A 19873-nucleotide genomic window follows, 5' to 3' on the forward strand; every position below is an offset into this window, starting at 1 on the left:
TTAAGAATTCTAATAAAACTGATTAATGTAAATCCTCTGCATTTAAGAATTCTAATAAAACTGATTAATGTAAATCCTATGATTCATATAGGTATTCTTCTGTTATCAGGACCAGATTCAGAAATGTGTGTCTATATGCCTGCATTTTTCAATGTAGGTGCTCGTGTGTGCATGTGTATATTCTTTATGTATGTATGTGTATACTCATACACATATATGTGCACACATGCATATACACGTGCTTACATATCTAACAATCTTCTTGCAAGGCATCTTGAAATAATTATTTTCACGTTAAATGTCAAAACAATTAACTTACAAGGGCACAGACACGTATATAAAAGAACACTGAGTGATCTGATGAGGGGATTCCCTGAGTTGAGCTGAATAGGGAAATGGCGCCACCCATACCAACAGCCTGGCTCATTGCTCGTTACTCGAGTCGATGCTCGTATTTTGCTTATACTTTTCTCGTATCTCGAGGTTTCATTGTACATTTCTGAATCCCATCCTTAATAAGAGAGGAGTAACTTTGCCAGTATTGCAACAGAGCTAGAATGAATTATTTTGTTAAATATGTGGAAAATGCATGCTTATTTCTAAAGATATTCTGTATGTCTATTTTTTACAAGAAGAAAAAATAGCTAAAAGTTGTTAATTTATTTATTAGTCCAAAGGGCCTTTATCCCTAAAGGACTATTGTTTTTGTTTTGCGTTGGTTCACTATAAATATCCGTTTCAATTTTCAAACTGTTCCCACCAAATGTTTAGAGTCCCTATTGTGGGATTAATACTCTCTAGCTTAGTGCCCTCTATAACCTATGTTAGGGTTAGCCTGTATAACCTTCAAGGATTGCCAGTTTGGGCGAGATATCTAGGTAGTCATCATAATACGTACCTTATTTTTTATTATTTTTAAATTAAATTGAAAGTAATAAACTAGTTTTCAAGAATGGAGTTAAACTAGATGTGCATTCAACTCTGGTTTATTGTGTTAATGATGTTTTGCTGTAACAAATATGAATTTTTTGTTTAAGTATAAAAATTTAAAATGTTTTTCTAGAGAATGAAGTACTGCCACTAAGTCATATTGGATATGTTGCAAGGTAAATTTCTATTCTACATCTTTATGTCCTGTTTCAGATATAATGGCAGAAATAATAAAAACCTGAAATTTAAAATAATAATAACGTTGAATATAGTATATTACATAGTTAACTGCGTTTTGGCAGCCCATTAATAATCTTACACATATTGAATACGAATAATTTTGACAATTACCAGTATTTTCAATAGTATAAAATTATGCAAGAAAGCAGTTTTAGTTTAGCATCAATTTTAAATACAACTCTCTTAATTTTGAAGGTGATCCTGCACACACAGGTACTGTGTAATAGAAGGCTCTCCAACGGCCGAGCTGTAAAGTCGCTGAACACTGGTAGTTCGGTTCGACGTTCGAATCTTGCGAACCGTCTGGCTGCATGGCCGTTTCCGTGGTTTTCCCCATGTGTAATATGTATACGAGCCAGTTTCCCTTAGAAAGTCCTTCACGAAGGCATTCCTCACCTTAGGCAGATAGTGCTATTGTGCTTTGCAGTAATCAAATAAACCTAAACCAAACCTGTTACAGATGTACTTTTGTTACTAAAATAGTAAAACTTAAAACTAAACTGGATAGCATAAACAGACCTTAGAGAGCCATGACTGGCAATGCCTTGATATATACTACTTTCTAGATGGTGAGCTTTGTGGTGTTTGTGCATAAGTGGTCAGCTTGTTCCAGGCCCCCTGGTATTAGTCCCCAATGGAACTTGGTACTAATTTTATCGACCCACTCAAGAGATGAAAGGCTGTTTCAACCTTGCCCAGCTTGGGAATCAAACGCGGTGCTGCTGCGTGACGCACTAGCTACTTTGCTACCGAGCCTCCCTAAAATAGTAAATTTTTGAAAATTATTAAAAAAATTTAAAATACTAGGGTACTTTTCTGTCTCACCGGCGCAAATCTTGCCAAGCAGACTTTATTGGCGACAACACACAGTATACACATAAAAAAATGTTAACAAATGTTAGTTCTAAAAAATTTTTATTTTAAAGGCATAGAAATTTTAATATCGTTTAAAATTTTGTAAAATGATAATAAATAAAGACAATAAATTTGTAGAAAAACATTAATTTGTATTTGTAAAAAGAGATTAATTTAAGAATTTACTATGCTTTTATGGTGCAACATTCTGATTCGCCATTTCATATCATGTGACCCCAAGTGATTTCATCTCATGTTAAACTACGCTAATTCTCTCAGTAATTATCTACATTAATTTCAAGTTAAATCTTAATTTGGAATACAAGTTTAAATGCAAGAATTATTTCATTTCGTATGAATAGCTTACTCAGAAATTATGTAAAACTGCAGGAATTTACTTCGCTAATGCATTCTCATTAGAATTGATGAATTTAACCCTTGATTTTGCCTTTTCTATATTTTCGGTAGAGCGTGTGATTGCATCTTAATTGAGTTAATTACCACGAATGGCCTTAGGACATAAGATTGAACTATCTGGTAAAAATTCTGTGTAATTGTATCCCAGTATTAAAAGAAACATTCAGTCTGATAGAAATTGCTGCGACTTATTTTGAAAATGAAACGTAAAAGGTTACCAGCGAGAATATTCTGTTTGGCATCGGTTGTACCATTTTGGACGACTTTATCGCTTGCACCGGCAAAATGGAAAAGTACCTATATTGGTTTGACAAAGGTAAGGTGTAATTGAATTTAATAAGTTGGAAATACTGTCTGTCTTTCCATGAGTTAAAAAATAATTTCAAATAAAATTTCTTTTTTCAGTTTTTCATGTTAGTTGTTTAATGTTATTGTAATCTGATTTATCATATTTAGTCACATATTCCATCCCTCTTTGCACTATAGTATATAATTCAAAGGACTTATTAGTTTTAGCAATATTTTTTTTACCAGTATACATTTTTACCATAAGTCTGTTTCTAAATCATATGCTGAAAAATTAAGGAGTAAAGTACACAAAGAAAGAAAATATGCAAGTAAATAATGGCATTTAGTGTTGTTTATATGTCTAATATTTCTACTAGATTGTAAAAGTTATAAAATTCTATTAGCTTTTATTCTTTTTAAATTTGAGATGCTTCTTTGCACCCAAATAGTTAAAGCCTTCCAGAACTGGTACTTTGATCTAACTTCTATTCCTAATAAATAATCCAGCTGCATACAGTTTACTCAATTTCTGCCATGTGTAAGGTAAACAGTATTAGCTTTTTTTAAATATATCTTTTACAACTATTCCATCAGGTAGATTTCTTTCATATTTTGCCTTAATTGAATCATCCTGCTAATTAAGAATTTATTAAAGTTAATATGTTAATTTTTTGTGTGTATAATACATTTTAAGTATGTGCAAGCAAATGCATACATTAACAGTTACGTAGAATTATTTTTGGGTATCAAATTCAGAAAATTTTGGGCTGTTTTTAAAAGATTTATTAATGATTTATACCATATTAATATTGGTAAAAAAATTCTGTGGCTTTTATATGAGAGTATATATTTTAAAATAGCTGCATGATATGGTAAAAAGCTTCATGTGGATCATAAATTAATATTACGTGGGAATTTTTCATTTATTTAATAAAGAAAATATTCAAGCCACAATTAAATCTTTTTCACTGGATTATTTGCACACAAAGTTTGCAGCAAATATTTCCTGCAACAGAAGTGACAATTTTTATTTTGCCAAGACAGGAGATTTAGTTAGTGAAAGCAGTAATCCTATTTTGAGATGTTAAATAGGAAGGCAAATTTTTGAATTTAAATTGATTTTTGAAGGAATACTTCATTTAGTCTTGCTATCATTCTACGTGGCTTTTAACTTTTTTATGGTATTTATAATTTTATTGTTATTCAGCTTTCTGTTTGCTTAGAATGCACATGAATGTAGACTTAAAATATTTTATATTGCAAACTGAGATGCCATTATTATCATAATTAAAGATTTCTTCTGATTCTGGAGGAATTTACTGATAATACTTTTGATTGTGTATTGGTTTCTGGTTTATTGAAATGTGTAAAATAGCCTGTTAATGCATATACGTATGTTTATGAAGTATTCTGTTATATGTATATGGTGTTGTGTTTAGTTTTCTGCTTACTCTTTATTTAAGAAAAAGTTATCTGTAAGAAAGCGAATATTCTTTACTATATGTAGGAGTAAAATTGGAAAGGCTAATGCATTATAATTAATACAAAATTAAGTTTTTTCTCGTGTACTTAAATACAAACATAGCCATTAAAGACTTGCAGTTCTAAACAAATCTTTAGGTATTTTTTACTTGAAATTATAGGCATTGTGTAAGGTATATAATTGAAGTTTACTGTGTGATAGTATGAACTTAAAATTTTAATTACTGAAATGTAAATTTTTTAATATGAAATACTCAGTGCATTTTATATGCATCTTTTAATACTTCAATTATATTTAAAAACTGAAAACATCTGAAGTGTGAAATTATTACAAATTTTTCTATTTCTTGTTTAGGAGCTGTTCTCAAAACATTGGGTGACAAAGAATTCACTTTTACAAAAATCGAGAAGGATATTAAAGACAGCAAAATATAGAACAAATATGGCGAAGCTGAATGAAATCTATATTGAATTTTGTTATTGAAAAAAATTATGCTCTTCAGATTTAATGTTAGTTTTTATTGTTTAACAGTAATTGCAGTTTTTGAATACCTGTTAAATAAACCTAATTCTTAAATTAATTTCATGTGTATTTCTTTTGCAAGTATTACAGTTCATAATACTTCAAACAACTTGAAATTTGATACAGTCAAAAGTCGTTAATTCAGACACCCATAATCCGGAATGATGTATAATCCGGACCTCAAAGCTAAAAACTTTCTGCGCATGTGCCGCGTTGACACATGCGCATAGGCGTTTACGCGTGCGCGAAAGACCTTTACGACTGCGCATATGCATGTGTGCAAGTCCAGAATACGTTTTCTCGTGCATGTTTTATGTATAACAGACGGTATAAGCTAAAATTATCTAATTATCTATTTCAGTTAATGTTGATGATTGCGTTGTTCTTAATCTTCGAATTGGATTCGGTTTATTATTTTTTGCAGACTGTAAGAGCAATTTTATGAAAGTAAACTTGAACTTTCGATTGTGTCAAATAGAATTTCCGATGCTGGAGCTCCCAAAGGATCTACAAAACGAAAGAATGTTTCGATGTCCATCAAACAAAAAGTGGAATTGCTGCAAAAAATGGATAAATACATGAAGAAGGTGACAGAGAGGTTAGTGAAAACGAAAAAATTTCGATTGACAAGTTAGTCGGTATTCTGGGAACAGCAATTACGGGACTTGAACATTGGAACTTTGTAACTGAACAAGAAATTATGTCTGTTTATAGAATTAAAGAGAAAGTATTATCACATAAAATGAAGCATCTTAAACAACTTACATTAAAAAAAATGTTTAATAAAGTAAACAAATAAATATTAAGCTTTTTTTTTTTTTTTAATTTTGATACCCTTTAGATCATAATTGTTCTTTATTTCATAAATTACGGTTTCATATTTTTAATTTTAGAATTTCTGCATGCCATCTTACCAGATTTAAACTGATAATCTATAATCCAGAAAAATCAATAATCCAGAATTGCCGAAGTCCCGACGAGTCCGGATTAACGACTTTTGACTGTACTTGTTAATTTATGTGGGATATGTTCATAATAATTTTAGAATTTAAATAACTCATTGTCATCATATGAGTGTAATCTAAAATGCACTGCATTTGACAAGTAATTAATAAAAAATTAGCCAACTTCTAATTGCTTTCTTTTGTCCAGTTGCCTCCTTTTAAATCATTTAATACCACATAGCTATTTGATGAAAAAATAATTGATTTGTCCACATCAACATGTACATTTATAATGATGTTATAGAAAAAGTCACATGACATAAATATTTAAAAACTTCAATATTCCTAAACAAATTAACTTTTTAAAATTTTATCTGGTATATAAGTTAAATAAAAAACATATTTAAATAATTTTGAATTTGCATAATTTTATGAACTTATTTATGAAATTAACAGTTACATTGTAAAAGGGAACTTTTTAAAAATGTCTCGATAAAGCATTTCTTTTGTAGAGGTGAACATTTAGTACTGATCTAATATATTTATAAGATTTTAAACTGAGAAAGACAACAATAGATTACAATACATTGCAAGATTGACTGATAAATGTAAAATTTTTACATATCATAATTATGTGTGTACTTAAAACAGAAGTTACTCTATTAACTTACATGCAAATTAATAATATTTTCTTTAACATGTTTTTGATAAACTTAATTTTAATAAATATATATATATTTGTGTATTATCTGAAGATATGAATGCAATATTTGTGACATTAAACATTCATCTTCAAGGAAAATAAGCAAAAAGTAAACTCTGTAACTATTGGAAAAGGTAAGTTTTCTACAATATCCCTCCTGGTTTATATTTAACAATTTTAAAATTTAGCACACTCATTCAAATAATCTAAATGTATGATGTTTTCTTTTGCGCTACAGTCGTTTACTGAATTTGGTAATTAACTATATTGTACTTTAGATAGAAATTAACGTAGATATTCCCGGTATTTTACGGTACAAAAGCTTATATATTTGATAATAATTGACCTAAATCTTCTGCGAATAACTTTGGTAAAAATTTAGTCCAATGTCTTCTGCTCTTTACTGTGTATAAGTGCACATTTTTGGTAAAAAATTTGCATAAATCTCCAATTACCTTTTTACTGCATTTTTCGTAAAATGTGCTTATTTTAATCTCATATTTTTTATATAAATCGATGCAAAAATGTTCTGCATATTATGATTAAAAGATAAAATATTAATTTGATATAAAATTTTTACATATCCACCTTTTAGGTATGTACAGCAATATGGAATATATATAACTGGAAAATTCAAATGCAAAAAAATGAATTTCTATTAAAAAATTACGTAACACTTAAAGGCTGAAAATCACTTTTAATATTTCATTTCAAAGTGACTACAAAATATGCAATAAATTTTGTAAACCTGAATTCTATGTTTTAAATCAATTAATGCTATCGTTCATTTTCATGGCATAAAAAAATGTCCTTCGGAAAAGCGAATAATTTATTTAAAGTGTTATTTAGCCATAATGAATTTAGTAAACAAAAATGTAAATGAACGATAGCATTAATTGATTTAAAACATAGAATTGATGTTTATGAAATTTATTGCATATTTTGTAGTGACTTTGAAATGAAATATTAAAAGTGATTTTCAGTCTTTAAATGTTACATAATTTTTTAATAGAATTTTTTTTTTTTTCATTTACTAGTGCATTTAAATTTTTCAGTCATATATATTCCATATTGCTGTACATAACTAAAAGGCAGATATGTAAGAATTTGATATAAAAATGACATTTTACCTTTTAATCATAGCATGCAGAAAGTTTTTGCAGAGATTTATATAAAAAATATGAGATTAAAATAAGTACATTTTACGAAAAATTAAGTAAAAAGGTAATTGGAGATTTATGCAAATGTTTTACCAAAAATGTGCATCTATACACAGTAAAGCGGAGAAGACATTGGATTAAATTTTTACCAGTCATTTGCATACGCAAAGAAAACATAGGGAAGATGTAGGTCAACTACTATCAAATATATACGTTTTTGTACCGTAAAATACGGGAAATATATACGTTAATTTCTATCAAATATATATGTTTTTGTACCGTAAAATATGGGGAATATCTACCTTAAATATACGTGTATATACAGTAAAAAATCAGGGAGATTTACGTAAATTTTTACTAAATATATACGCATACGTGAAGCAAAAAATTGAGATTTACGTATATGCGATAAATATACGTAATGATTCAGAAGTCAAACAACAAAAATCAGCGTTAATTTTTAAAATTTTCACAGGACTAGTTTCGATGGTTTTACCGAACCACCATCCTCAGCTGCAAAACCGCAAATGAACAAGGTAGGAAATAATGATTAGATAAGATAGGGAAGCCTAGACAAGAATAGATAAGATAAGAAAGCCTGGACTTTGTTGTTTGACTTCTGAATTAGTACTTATTTGGCGTGTTATTGTGTCTTAAATATACGTGAATTTTTACTAAAAATATACGTAAATTCCAGAAATTTACATATACGTAAAAGTTGCGAATGAACAGCAGTCTCTCACGTAAATATACCTAAATTTTACGTAAAAGTTACGTATAGTATAACGTAAAAATAAATGTAAATATCTAGTAATTGCCACTGGACACTTTTTATGATATTTTTACGTTTTTTATACGAAAGGCCATTTGTAAATTGCGCATATTTTTCTCGTGCAATTTACGAATGCATGCTGCCTGGGTGGGGACCCTCCTGCAACTTCATTTGACACTAAGATTTACAGACTGCATCCCCGAGAGGAGAGGTCTGCTAGATTCTATATTCGAGGAACATAATTTCAGTTATTTTGATCACTTAAAGCACATATTTCTTTCTGTTGTACCCAAAAATTGCTCAGATTTCCTCCACTTTGATACAAAGAATGCATCCAAAGTCTCACAATGTTTGGTTCGAACTCCTGAAAACATTCAACGAGTGAGTGATAACGTTAATTACAAACCCATTCTTGGGTGATTGCCAGACTGAATAATGTTGCCGAAAGCACGCTGCCAGACGGAGAATCGTAGTCTGATCAGGACAGTTGTGCATACTAAAATGCTGATGGTATGCTGTTTGAGGATAACTGATCTTTGATTTTCAGAATAAATTTCAATCAGTTTTGTGCACTGTTTAGGATTTACTTTCTCCATGGTGTATCTCACAGATGTACTTTACAATCAAAATAAAAATATTAAATAAACAAATTAAAAAAAAAAAAAAGAAGAAGAAGTCATTGTAACCATCACGGCGTTTGTGCAACCCTGTACAAAAATGTATCGAATTATTTACGTATAAACAGCTGTTTAAAAAACACTTGATTTTTGTGTTAAGTGTGATTATATGAGTTACTCTTTGAATATTTTACTGAACACTAGCTCGTATGTGTATGTATATCTATTAATATTTTTATAAATAGATATAAATGTGTAAATATATGTCTACTTGTAAATGTAAATGTGAGTTTGTAATATTCGTTTGATTTTCACTATATGCAGTAGACTGCATTTGTTTTTGAACACTTATATTGAAATTTATTTTCAAAATAAAATCTACACAGTATTGAAGAATTTATCCTTTTTTTTTTAATACCTATAAACTCCCCTCCTCAAAAAACCTTTTAACACATTTTTTTTAATAAATTCAAAAAGTTTTCGAAAGTTTTTGGATTAAAAAATTTGAATTAAAATTTATTCTATCTTTCTTGGCTCATTGCAGCAGTATTTAGTCAGATAAAAAAGTTCAAAGGCATGGAACATGGTTTAAAATGTAGGAATTTAATCCTCATTGTGGCCCTTTGTAATGTTTGTCATATTGCTACTCTCTCTTTGAAAACTTATTCTTGCTGAACTTGTGGAAGGCCAGAAATGAAATTTATAACTATACAATTGGTTGTGGTTTATGAATTTATAATTACAAATCCATATTTAATTTTGAAATTAGTATCTTGTTTTTGCAAATAGCTGAAGTCCTAGCTTTTCCTAACTAGTCCTAGCTGGTCCAGAGCAAGTAGCCTCATCTTTGTTATGGCATTGTGTAGTAGAGCATCATTTTAGCTTGTATAAAAATTTCATTTTTAATCTCCCACTGCAGTGGTTTAATAAATTCTATTCGATCTTAACTTGACTTGTTCTTATTGAATTGCAGTTATGTAGTTGTTAATGGTGATAATTCACCGACAGCTTATGATAACACTTTGTGTTAGTAATTAAGTTGAGCATACACTTGAAATTAGTACACATCTTAAAAATAATAAATTTTTCAGGTTTTAGATTAATATGCGAGTACATTTTTTTAATTATTATTTTATTTTTATTTATTTATTTATTATTATTATGAACACTTTGAACCTAATTCCTTATAGGAGACTAATTTTGAAAAAAGGCAAATAATAGGATACTTGAAAAAGAATCTGCTGAAGTTATTTTTTTAATATCTGGTAAATTTTTCTTGCAAATAAATTTCAAAAGCACAAGTGATTCCCTCCCCAAAAAGTATAAACCACCATAGTTTTGTGCACTTTGAGGTTAATAAAAATTATGTTACTGCATTAGTTTAAATATAAACTTCATTCTTGACTATTTATTCGTTGTTTCTTCTTGTTACAGGTAGTGCTCCGGTTTTTTCATCCCAGGTGTATGAAATGTTTGAAATGCATAATTCTGCTCAAAATGATAATTCTGTCATACATAAAACTGCTATTGAAATATCAATGACAACGTGCTCTCGTTGTTTCACTTGCTGCTCTTTACTCTATGATGAAGAAATTATGGAAGGTTGGAGTGCTGATGAATCAAATTTAAATACACAGTAAGTATTGTGCTGATTGGCAGGTGTAAGAGGTTACAGCAAAATGAGAATTTATTTATTCTAGTAAAAGTAATTGAGAACCTGTTTATTTATTGTAAAAATAATGATTAAAAAATCTCAGATATGTTTAAATCTTTATTTTAAGAAATTTATATGAAGTAAGTTACTTCTTCTCTTTAAAAAAGAAGTTTAATGAATAATAATACAGTCAAACGTCGTTAATCCGGACTCGTCGGGACTTCGGCAATTCCGGATTATCGATTTTTCCGGATTATAGATCATCAGTTTAAATCTGGTAAGATGGCATGCAGAAATTATAAAATTAAAAATATGAAACCGTAATTTATGAAATAAAGAACAATTATGATCTAAAGGGTATCAAAATTTACAAAAAAAAAAAAAAAAAAAAAAAAAAGCTTAATATTTATTTGTTTACTTTATTAAACATTTCTTTTAATGTAAGTTGTTTAAGATGCTTCGTTTTATGTGATAATACTTTCTCTTTAATTCTATAAACAGACATAATTTCTTGTTCAGTTACAAAGTTCCACTGTTCAAGTCCTATAATTGCTGTGTTGAGAATACCGACTAATTTGTCAATCGAAATTTTTTCGTTTTCAATAACCTCTGTGTCACTTTCTTCGCTATCGGAAGCGAATTATAATGACGAGGAATTTGATTTAAATCATATCAAAGATGGAGAACATCGAGAAGAAATACTACATTTAGTAAGGAATTATAAGCCAAATAAAATAAAAACATCTGCCCTGAAGATAAGGATAGTGCTGACAGATCAATTTCCAATTAATTGCACGCCGCGGCGTGCCCCCCCCCTCTTCCCCGCCGCAGAGCTGCGTGAAATGGATAAACAGATTTCGGAATGGTTGAAGAAACAAAGGATATGCCTTTATCCATTTTTTGCAGCAATTCCACTTTTTGTTTGATGGACATCGAAATATACTTTCGCTTTGTAGATCCTTTGGGAGCTTCGGCATTGGAAATTCTATTTGACATAATCGAAAGTTCGAGCTTACTTTTATAAAATTACTCTAACAGTCTGCAAAAAATAATAAGACGGATCCCATTCGAAGTTTGAAGAACAACGCAATCTGCAACATTAACTGAAATAGATAATTAGATAATTTTAGCTTATACCATCCGTTATACATTAAATGCGCATGCATAAACGTATTATGGGCATGCGCACACACATATGCGCAGCCGTAAAGGTCTGCATCTGCAGAAAGTTTGTAGCTTTGAGGTCCGGATTATGGGTGTCCAAATTAACGACTTTTGACTCTACTTGTCAATAAAAATCTCATCCATTGTTATTTTCTGCAGTGTCATATAGATTGTTACTACCTAATAATATGCTGCTTTGTGAATTCTGTAAACGTTGTTGTCAAACAAATAGAATGTAGTATTTAATGTTACTCATTTTCAAAGTAAGATAATCCATTTATTGTGTACAGCAATAAATACAATTGAGTACAGTTAGGTATGGATTCACAAAACATGCATAACTTTTTCAACACAACATCTTGAAAATGTTTTTCATGGCAGTCAAAGCATTGCTGCTATCTTCCAGGTACATTTGCCATAATGAGTTGTAGGATCTCATGTGTGATAATCGCAGCAGGCATGGATGGGGCTGTCGGAAAAACAAGAAATTTTCCGAAGCGACAGTGATCATAGGTCTGCCTTGTCACATGATGTGTGTGGATTAAAAATGGTTGAAATATTGATCATAATTACAGGATTCATGCCACAAGTAATAATAATAAATTAATAAATAAAAATATACTAATTGGAAGAAAAAAAATTTAGTGATCCCCCCCCCTGATAATAAATTTATCTTGTGAATCCTATTGGTGTTAGCTTGTTTCAAATTCATATTTTCTGGATTTAATTCTTTACTCCATCATAGCATTAAAAGTGTGGAATTTTCATGTTCTGACACCTCAATAATTTCATAGTGATGCTGACATATATGTGCAAGCGTCAGAATGCAGTGTCCTGGCATTTTGACGAAAATTGTACTCTTCACAGTATAAACTGATTTTCATAAGGTGCAAGGCATTCCCTGCATTCTGACGAAAATTGAACTCTTCACAGTATAAACTGATTTTCATAAGGTGCAAGGCATTCCCAGCTCCATCTTGCAAAAAAGGGGTGCCAGCACCTTTATCCTCAGACCAACCCTATTGGCCTCCGATCCACAGCCTCCTGAAGAGCTGCATTTTTAAGGCTGGTGATGGCAAGTAGGATATGAGTGAAAACGTGAGCTTTCAGATACTGCTATAAAAAGTTTATTACATTCCTTAGGGTTTAGTTTGGGAAAATTCAGTGGCTGTCCTTCAATTCCCTGGAACTTTCTCCAGCAGATTTTAATTGATCAAGTTTTTACTCGTGCTGTACTCGATATTAACGATTTAAAAATGCAGCTTATTTCTAGATTTTGTGTCTTTGACAGGATACTTTATAGTTTGTCATCACATGTTTACCTAGGAGATGGCAGCAATGCCCTGATTATTAGGGAGAATACCTGTAGGCATTGTATTGAAGAAGTAATTGTAACCCCTGTTTCATTGTATTGTAATGTCTTATTCATAAATCCACAACACTGATTTAACTGTTTTTAATTGCATTTTTTGATGACTGATTTAACTATTTTTAATTGTTAAATCAGTAAATTATTGTTGTAGCATATAGTAAATGGCATATATTACTTTAAAAATGGGTGATTTTAAATACTGCAGTTGCATTTGCAAAGTATAATGGAATTCACCTTAGAGAAATATCTATATATAAAATGGTAAAATACTGTAATTTTTTAATGGTTAGCAGATAATGTTACATAATATTGCAGTTTAAGCTAATGCTTTGTGTGATCATGTTTTAAGACTATTATGCATAGAGTAAATAATCTTTTTCTATATCTTGTATGGATTTATAAAATCATTCTTCAGTACTGACATTTGTAAAAGAATTTTTATGAATCTAAGTGTGATATTTTAGTTTCAGTGAAATTTTGTGTTTGTATACGTACAGATCTGTCTCTTATGTACAATTTTAATGGATCAAATTCCTATAAATGTACCACAAAATCATTTTTTATGCTTTTTTATTGAAATTCAGTTTTTTTACAAGCATTTTAAATCAAACCTCTGTAAGAATTTGCTTTAGAACCAGTGTTTGTTAAAAAATAATTCTAAACTTTTTATAATTTAAAGAAGCTGATTGTTTGTTTACAGTTTGCACTTGTGCATATTCCTTGCACTAAGTCTCTACTGTATGTGAAATATTTCTGTATACAATTTTATACATAGATAATACAATTTTATACATAATTGAAAATTACAGTTTTATACGTAATTGAAAAATTACTACCATATCTATCTATATATTTAATATTAAGAAAGTTATGTGCTTGTAAGATTTCAAGTTAATTTCATTTTTCAATTAAGATTTCATAAAATTGTGATTTTTCCTGCTTGTGCTCAAAATTTCTGGCTGATAAGAATTTCAAGAAATTTTTAATGTATATGCGTAAAATAGCCAATCATTGTGCTTCTGACATAAGATCTTTTTAGAACTGTAATTAAATTTGAAACCATATGAAAATTTAAACATGATTTTTCATTGTCTCAGTTAAAATTTATGTATGCAATACATTTTAAATATATAACTATGCATATTTGTAAACATTATTTTGATAAATGTATTTTTATAGTTCTTTAATAGTTAATATTAAAAAAATAATATACATTTACAACATTTGATAGTAATTAAATCTTTTTTCAAAACTGCAAAATTTTCTTGCATGTGTGCATAATTCTTTTGAAACTATTCATCAGAATTTCAGGAAATTTTGACAAATTATATAAACCTTATATGAGTATAAAATAAGCAACTGTCTTATGTTTCTAGCATAAAAATTTAAGTAAAACATTTTAGTTATGCATTGTTTTTTTAATTTTGAGGACGAAATGAGTTAAAAATAGTATTTTTTTTATCCTTTATGCTTCATGCAGTACGTATAATTTTATTTTGACCACAATGAAGGTATTTTATTAAAAATATTTTAATATCTGAAACATAAATAAAAAAAAAACAAATACAATATCAGGAATTTTGAAATAAGTGTAGAAAATTGTCTGAACATAAACCTGCTAATTATAAGACATGGAGCATTAAACTTTGTTATATATTTGGCTATTTTTATTGTTTAAAGATACCTGGCCGCTTAAAAAAAGGGTTTAACCATGTAGCAATAAATCAATCCATTAACAGGCTAAAGAAAATAATTATATGAGATCTCTGCATTTGGGTATGGGCCACATTTAAGTATCATTATAAATAATTATGGATAAAATAACAGGACCAGTTGTTACTGACCAAATGCTTTGCATACCAGTGGGGATGGAATGACTTTATTCCCTGCTTGACCAAAATTTTGATCAAGTACACACTAGGATATGAAACCTGATAGTCTTACACATATCTTTCTGTACCACCTAACTCTAAAAACTCATACTGACGTAGTTTAAGTACTTGCATTTTACAGAGTCTAAAAAGACTGTGCCTTACCTAGGGTATAAACTAAGCTCCAACCAGCAAAAAAATTTTACAGTTAAAGAGAGTAACAAATTTGTACGTATGTAAGACAATTTCTACTTTAGATCAGCCTCAAAATTGCTTTAGCATTTTTTTAAAAATCTATGTCAGTGTGAGTTTTTTTATAACTCTAATTTTAAATCAAGAATTATGTTGCTATACGTTTTTTATTTGACTTAAAGTTTATGTAAAAAATTCTTTAGAAACTATATAAATATGAGGGGTGATCCAAAAAAAAGTTTACAAGGCAAATGAAAAAGTATTTATTAACAATAGAAACAAGATACAAATGGGAATCAAAAGACACATCTGGCCTTCACTTTTCCACATAGTCACCAAACCTGTTTAGGCATTTGTCAGAATGTTCGACCAACTTGTTTATCCCGTCTTAGTAGTAATCAGGGCCCTGCTCATTGAGCCATTTCTCGGCAGTTGTTTTCACTGCATCGTCTGAGGTGAACCGTGTTCTGGATAAGTATCGCTTCAACGCCGTAAAAATGAAATAGTCACTTGGAGCCAAATCGGGGCTGTATGGGGGGGGTGATTCCAGACCTCCCACTTGAACCTTTGCAGCAATTCCTGAGTCTGGAGAGCTGTATGGGGCCTGGTATTGTCATGCAGAAGAATGACGCCCTTGCTCAGTAATCCAGGCTGTTTGCATCGGATGGCTTTACACAATTTCGTTAAGGTGGCACAATAACGATCGGCCTTAATGGTATGGCCACGCTCCAAATACTCAGTTAGGATCACACCAGTCAGATCCCAGAAAACGGTTGCCATCACTTTACCAGCAGAGGGTGGGACCCTAAACTTCTTCCTCGTCGGTGATCCAGTGTGTTTCCACTCCATCGTGGCTCTTTTGGATGTGGGGGTGAAGTGATGACACCATGTTTCATCACTGGTAATGATGCGATCAATGAAGTGTTGGCCGTCTGAATGGTATCGCTGAAGAAATGTGAGGCTGCACATCATTCGAGTGGCCTTATGCTCCGCGGACAACGCATATGGAACCCAGCGGGCACAAACTTTGGAATATCGCAACTCATCGGTTATGATATGCTAAACTTTACCATAACTCAGGTCCAACTCTGAGAAAATCTCACGGACGGTTACTCGTCGATCCCTTTGGATGAGTTCTTCAACACGTGCAGTGTTGATATCCCTCCTTGAAGAACTTGGATGGCCGATCGCTTCCATATTGTGGTTTTCCACATGTTCCCTACCCGCTTGATAAGAACAACACCATTTCGCTACCTGTTGTCTACCCATTGCTTTGTCCCCGTATGCCTCAACGATTTGTCTGTGAATTTTGGATGCGGCCACATTCTTGGCCCATAAGAATCGAATTACGGTTCGCACCTCTATGCGAGACCACTTTTCTAGACGTCGTGCCATTACTGTCGCTCTTAAGTGTCTGCATACTCACGCTACTTACTTGTAGCACCGCTGTAGGACAACTAGCGCCATCTGTCAGCCACCCGGGGTGGAAATATTCGCTCCACAATTATTACGTTTCAAATGCTTCTGCTTGTAAACTTTTTTTTTGGATCAACCTACATATATCTCCTAGTGAATGGACTGGCTACATATGTGGTTTTGTGGCTTTTTCCATTTATTATGTGAATATGAACTAGTTTCAGTAGAATGTCCTCCAAAAAGCCCTAGTTTACTTTGCTGTAATCTAATAAATCTGAATATAGAAAGCTAATAAATCTGAATATAGAATCAAAATATAGAATATTTTATTTATAAACTGTCTATATTTTGATTTATAAACTGTGTGATATATGGTATTTTTAAATAACTCTTGAGTGTTTTAATAGCATGCTCTTGTTCAAATGCTGCTTAAAAAGTTTTAAGTTGATTTTTCATGTGCAATTTTAATATTTTATTAAATAAAATTGTTTCATATTACAGACATAAAAATATGTTGACCAGAAATAAAGGAAATTTGTTTTTGACCAAAATGAAAAATAATTTTTGATTAGTTTTAAAAATATTTAATCATGTTTACTAATCAAAGTGCTTGATTTATAGCTGCTCCTTTTGCAAAGCAAAATTTGTTCCCCTCTTGACCATATTTGTTAAAGTAAGTAACAAATGCTTATTTTTCAAAAAAAAAAAAAAAAAAAGGGGGGGGTGAATCATTTCAGCACATTATGTTTTTATTAAGTATAATGATATTTCCTTTTAGGATTTTAGATGGGATGGATCTGATGACAATTGTATGAGTCCTGCTCAGTCATCTGAGAGTGTTTGCTCTGCACCTTCTGGAAATCATGATGGCTCTATAAGTAACCGTCCAAAGCTTCTAAATGAGAAAAACACTCACCTTAATAGGAGCATAGATTCAAATCACAACACTTTTATTTTGTTTGAGGAGGAAAATGTAAGATGTGTTTTTTAACCCTTTTTATTTGAAAAATCTGTTATCACAACAGACATGTAAAATTCCATAAATATATTTATAATAGTGCCTCACAAAATAGAGGTTCTATTTAACCAAGAACCTATTTAACCAGACAGTATCCTGAATTATAATCTTGACTATACAACATCTAGAATCTTTTAAAGATGTCAATATTATCCAGTAATTGTTTGTTATCCTGTCTCACATTTTCTTGGCAATATTTTTTTAACTTAACATCTTTAATAGCCGTTTGGTAAGCTTTGTCAAAAGGTTAATTTTTATGGAGGTAATCATTTACAACATAGCTAAGAGCTCAGTAATATTTATAGATTGTTGGAAAGGATGTTTATGAAAATGATTGGAAGAAGCCTTGTACTTATCAAATCACAGAAACAATAATTTCTTGAAATTTCATGAAATTGTTTTATACTGTTTCATATACTACCATGTGCAACAGCAAGAATGTAGTTTTTGTGCCCCTCCTTTTTTTAATCCTTTATCTGGCATGTAATTCTTTTCATGTAAAATTGAGTTTTCTGAACTATTTTGTTGTTTATTATCACCTTTGATACACATATATAATGTTTTATTGCTTCTGAAAAAATTGTTTCTTATAAAATGTGAATGAGGTAATTGATACATAATTGAAATTGTGACTAATCTGTTTAGTGACAGTAGGCCTCAACCGTTAGCTGAGTTGTTAAGACAGCTGAATATGGGTAACTTGACCAGGATTCATACTCAGATGAACAGATGACTTACTTCACTGATGTTTTTTGTGGTTTTCCCATGTACATTGTGAATATGAGCCAATTTCTCCAATAGAGACATCTTTACCCTTACGCAGATAACCCTTTTCGGCTTTGTTGCTTGGTCATATTCAAATACCCCTTCTCCCATTCAGTTACAAAATTATGCACTATTTCAAGACCATCCTGAAAAAGAGGTGGTCTGCATTAAATGATTTCTCAAAATATAGACCTCACAGAAAACAAAAGCAGATATGCAAACTGCAGAAAAAAATAAAAGTAAAAGGAATTTAAAAATTGTGAAACCATAACTGCTAACTCTTTAGTTTTTCCAGGAAATTCCTGAATTTTCATTACATGGCCCAGTTCTTTTAGTTTAGTTAGTTTTTAGGTTTTACTAAGGAAAATGCTTCTCAACTACAAATGATATTTTAATTCTGAAAATTCCGTTACTGATTTGCAGAATAATTTTTCTTACTATATTTTATTTGACCTAAATTGCCTTAATCTGCTGTAGGCAATTGTAAAACTTTTTGTAAAGATTCAAATTATGTTTAATGACTTGCCATTTGAATTAATTTTGTGTTCCATCTGTTTATGTTACATTATTAAGGTTATACACACCTTAATCATTATTCATTTTGTTTTAATTGTATTTAAAAGTGCTTTGATATGTAAAAGCTTTCCTTCCCTACTTAGGATTTTTTTTATTATAAAACTGTAAAAGAATTTCAAAATGCAATTACCCAGAGAATATAAAATTTAGACTATCTTATTAAATAGTAGTTCACTGTGCATCCTGAAATATTCTGTATTTTTATATTTTAGAGTTGGTGGTTATATGGGACTCTCTATAATACATACTGTATGTTAATAATTTTATTATTAATAAATTTACTATATTTCCAAAGGGGGGTGTTTTTAATGCTCTCTGAAAAATGTTTGTTATATTTCTTGGTTTGGAGTAGAACTCAGAAACAGATTAAAATTATTCCAGTAGTGACCTATGTCAGCATCTTGCATAAAAAATGCTATTACAGAATTGGTTGCAGTCATTTTGTCGGGCACCACTGTAATTGTTTGCAATTTAATTTCATATTTTCTTCTTTTTTAAGTATTTGAATAAATTTGTGAAATATAAATCATTACTGTTTCAAAACAACTGGTTAACTGTTACTTTTTTGATTACTTTAATTGATTATCACTGTAATTAAATAATCTTTATTTGTAGATACTTTGCTTATCCTATTATGCAAATCTGTAGATTGAAAAATTTTTCTGCCTCATTTTCACCATATTAGCTCTAAATTTATCATTAGGCATATTATATATAAAATTTTGTTTGGCAGCTATTTAAGAAAAAACGATAGCTGCTGACTATCAGCTTTAGTATACTGATCCTAGGCATGTTTCAATTACAGAACTTTTAAAAATGATTTGAGTAGTATGAGCAGGAAAGCTCTGTAAATATAGAATCAAACTTCTATGGTGTCCTCATAAAGCAGAAACTGTATTACTAAAATATTATGC

General features: G+C 30.4%; 1 protein-coding gene across 3 annotated transcripts in view; it reads left to right on the forward strand.

Annotated features, from left to right (window-relative positions):
* Crag (DENN domain-containing protein Crag) overlaps positions 1-19873 on the forward strand; it is a 171639-nt gene that overhangs the window by 113904 nt on the left and 37862 nt on the right. For all 3 annotated transcript variants that reach the window (XM_085810501.1, XM_085810503.1, XM_085810502.1), the window contains 3 exons: positions 10366-10567; positions 17222-17273; positions 17379-17573. In XM_085810501.1, the coding sequence (XP_085666627.1) occupies positions 10366-10567; positions 17222-17273; positions 17379-17573 (449 nt within the window). The remainder of the gene's footprint in view (positions 1-10365; positions 10568-17221; positions 17274-17378; positions 17574-19873) is intronic.

Source organism: Stegodyphus dumicola, chromosome 2, assembly GCF_044657685.1.
Source record: "Stegodyphus dumicola isolate Sdum_Otavi_A_Nest chromosome 2, ASM4465768v1".
NCBI classification, from domain to species: Eukaryota; Metazoa; Arthropoda; class Arachnida; order Araneae; family Eresidae; genus Stegodyphus; species Stegodyphus dumicola.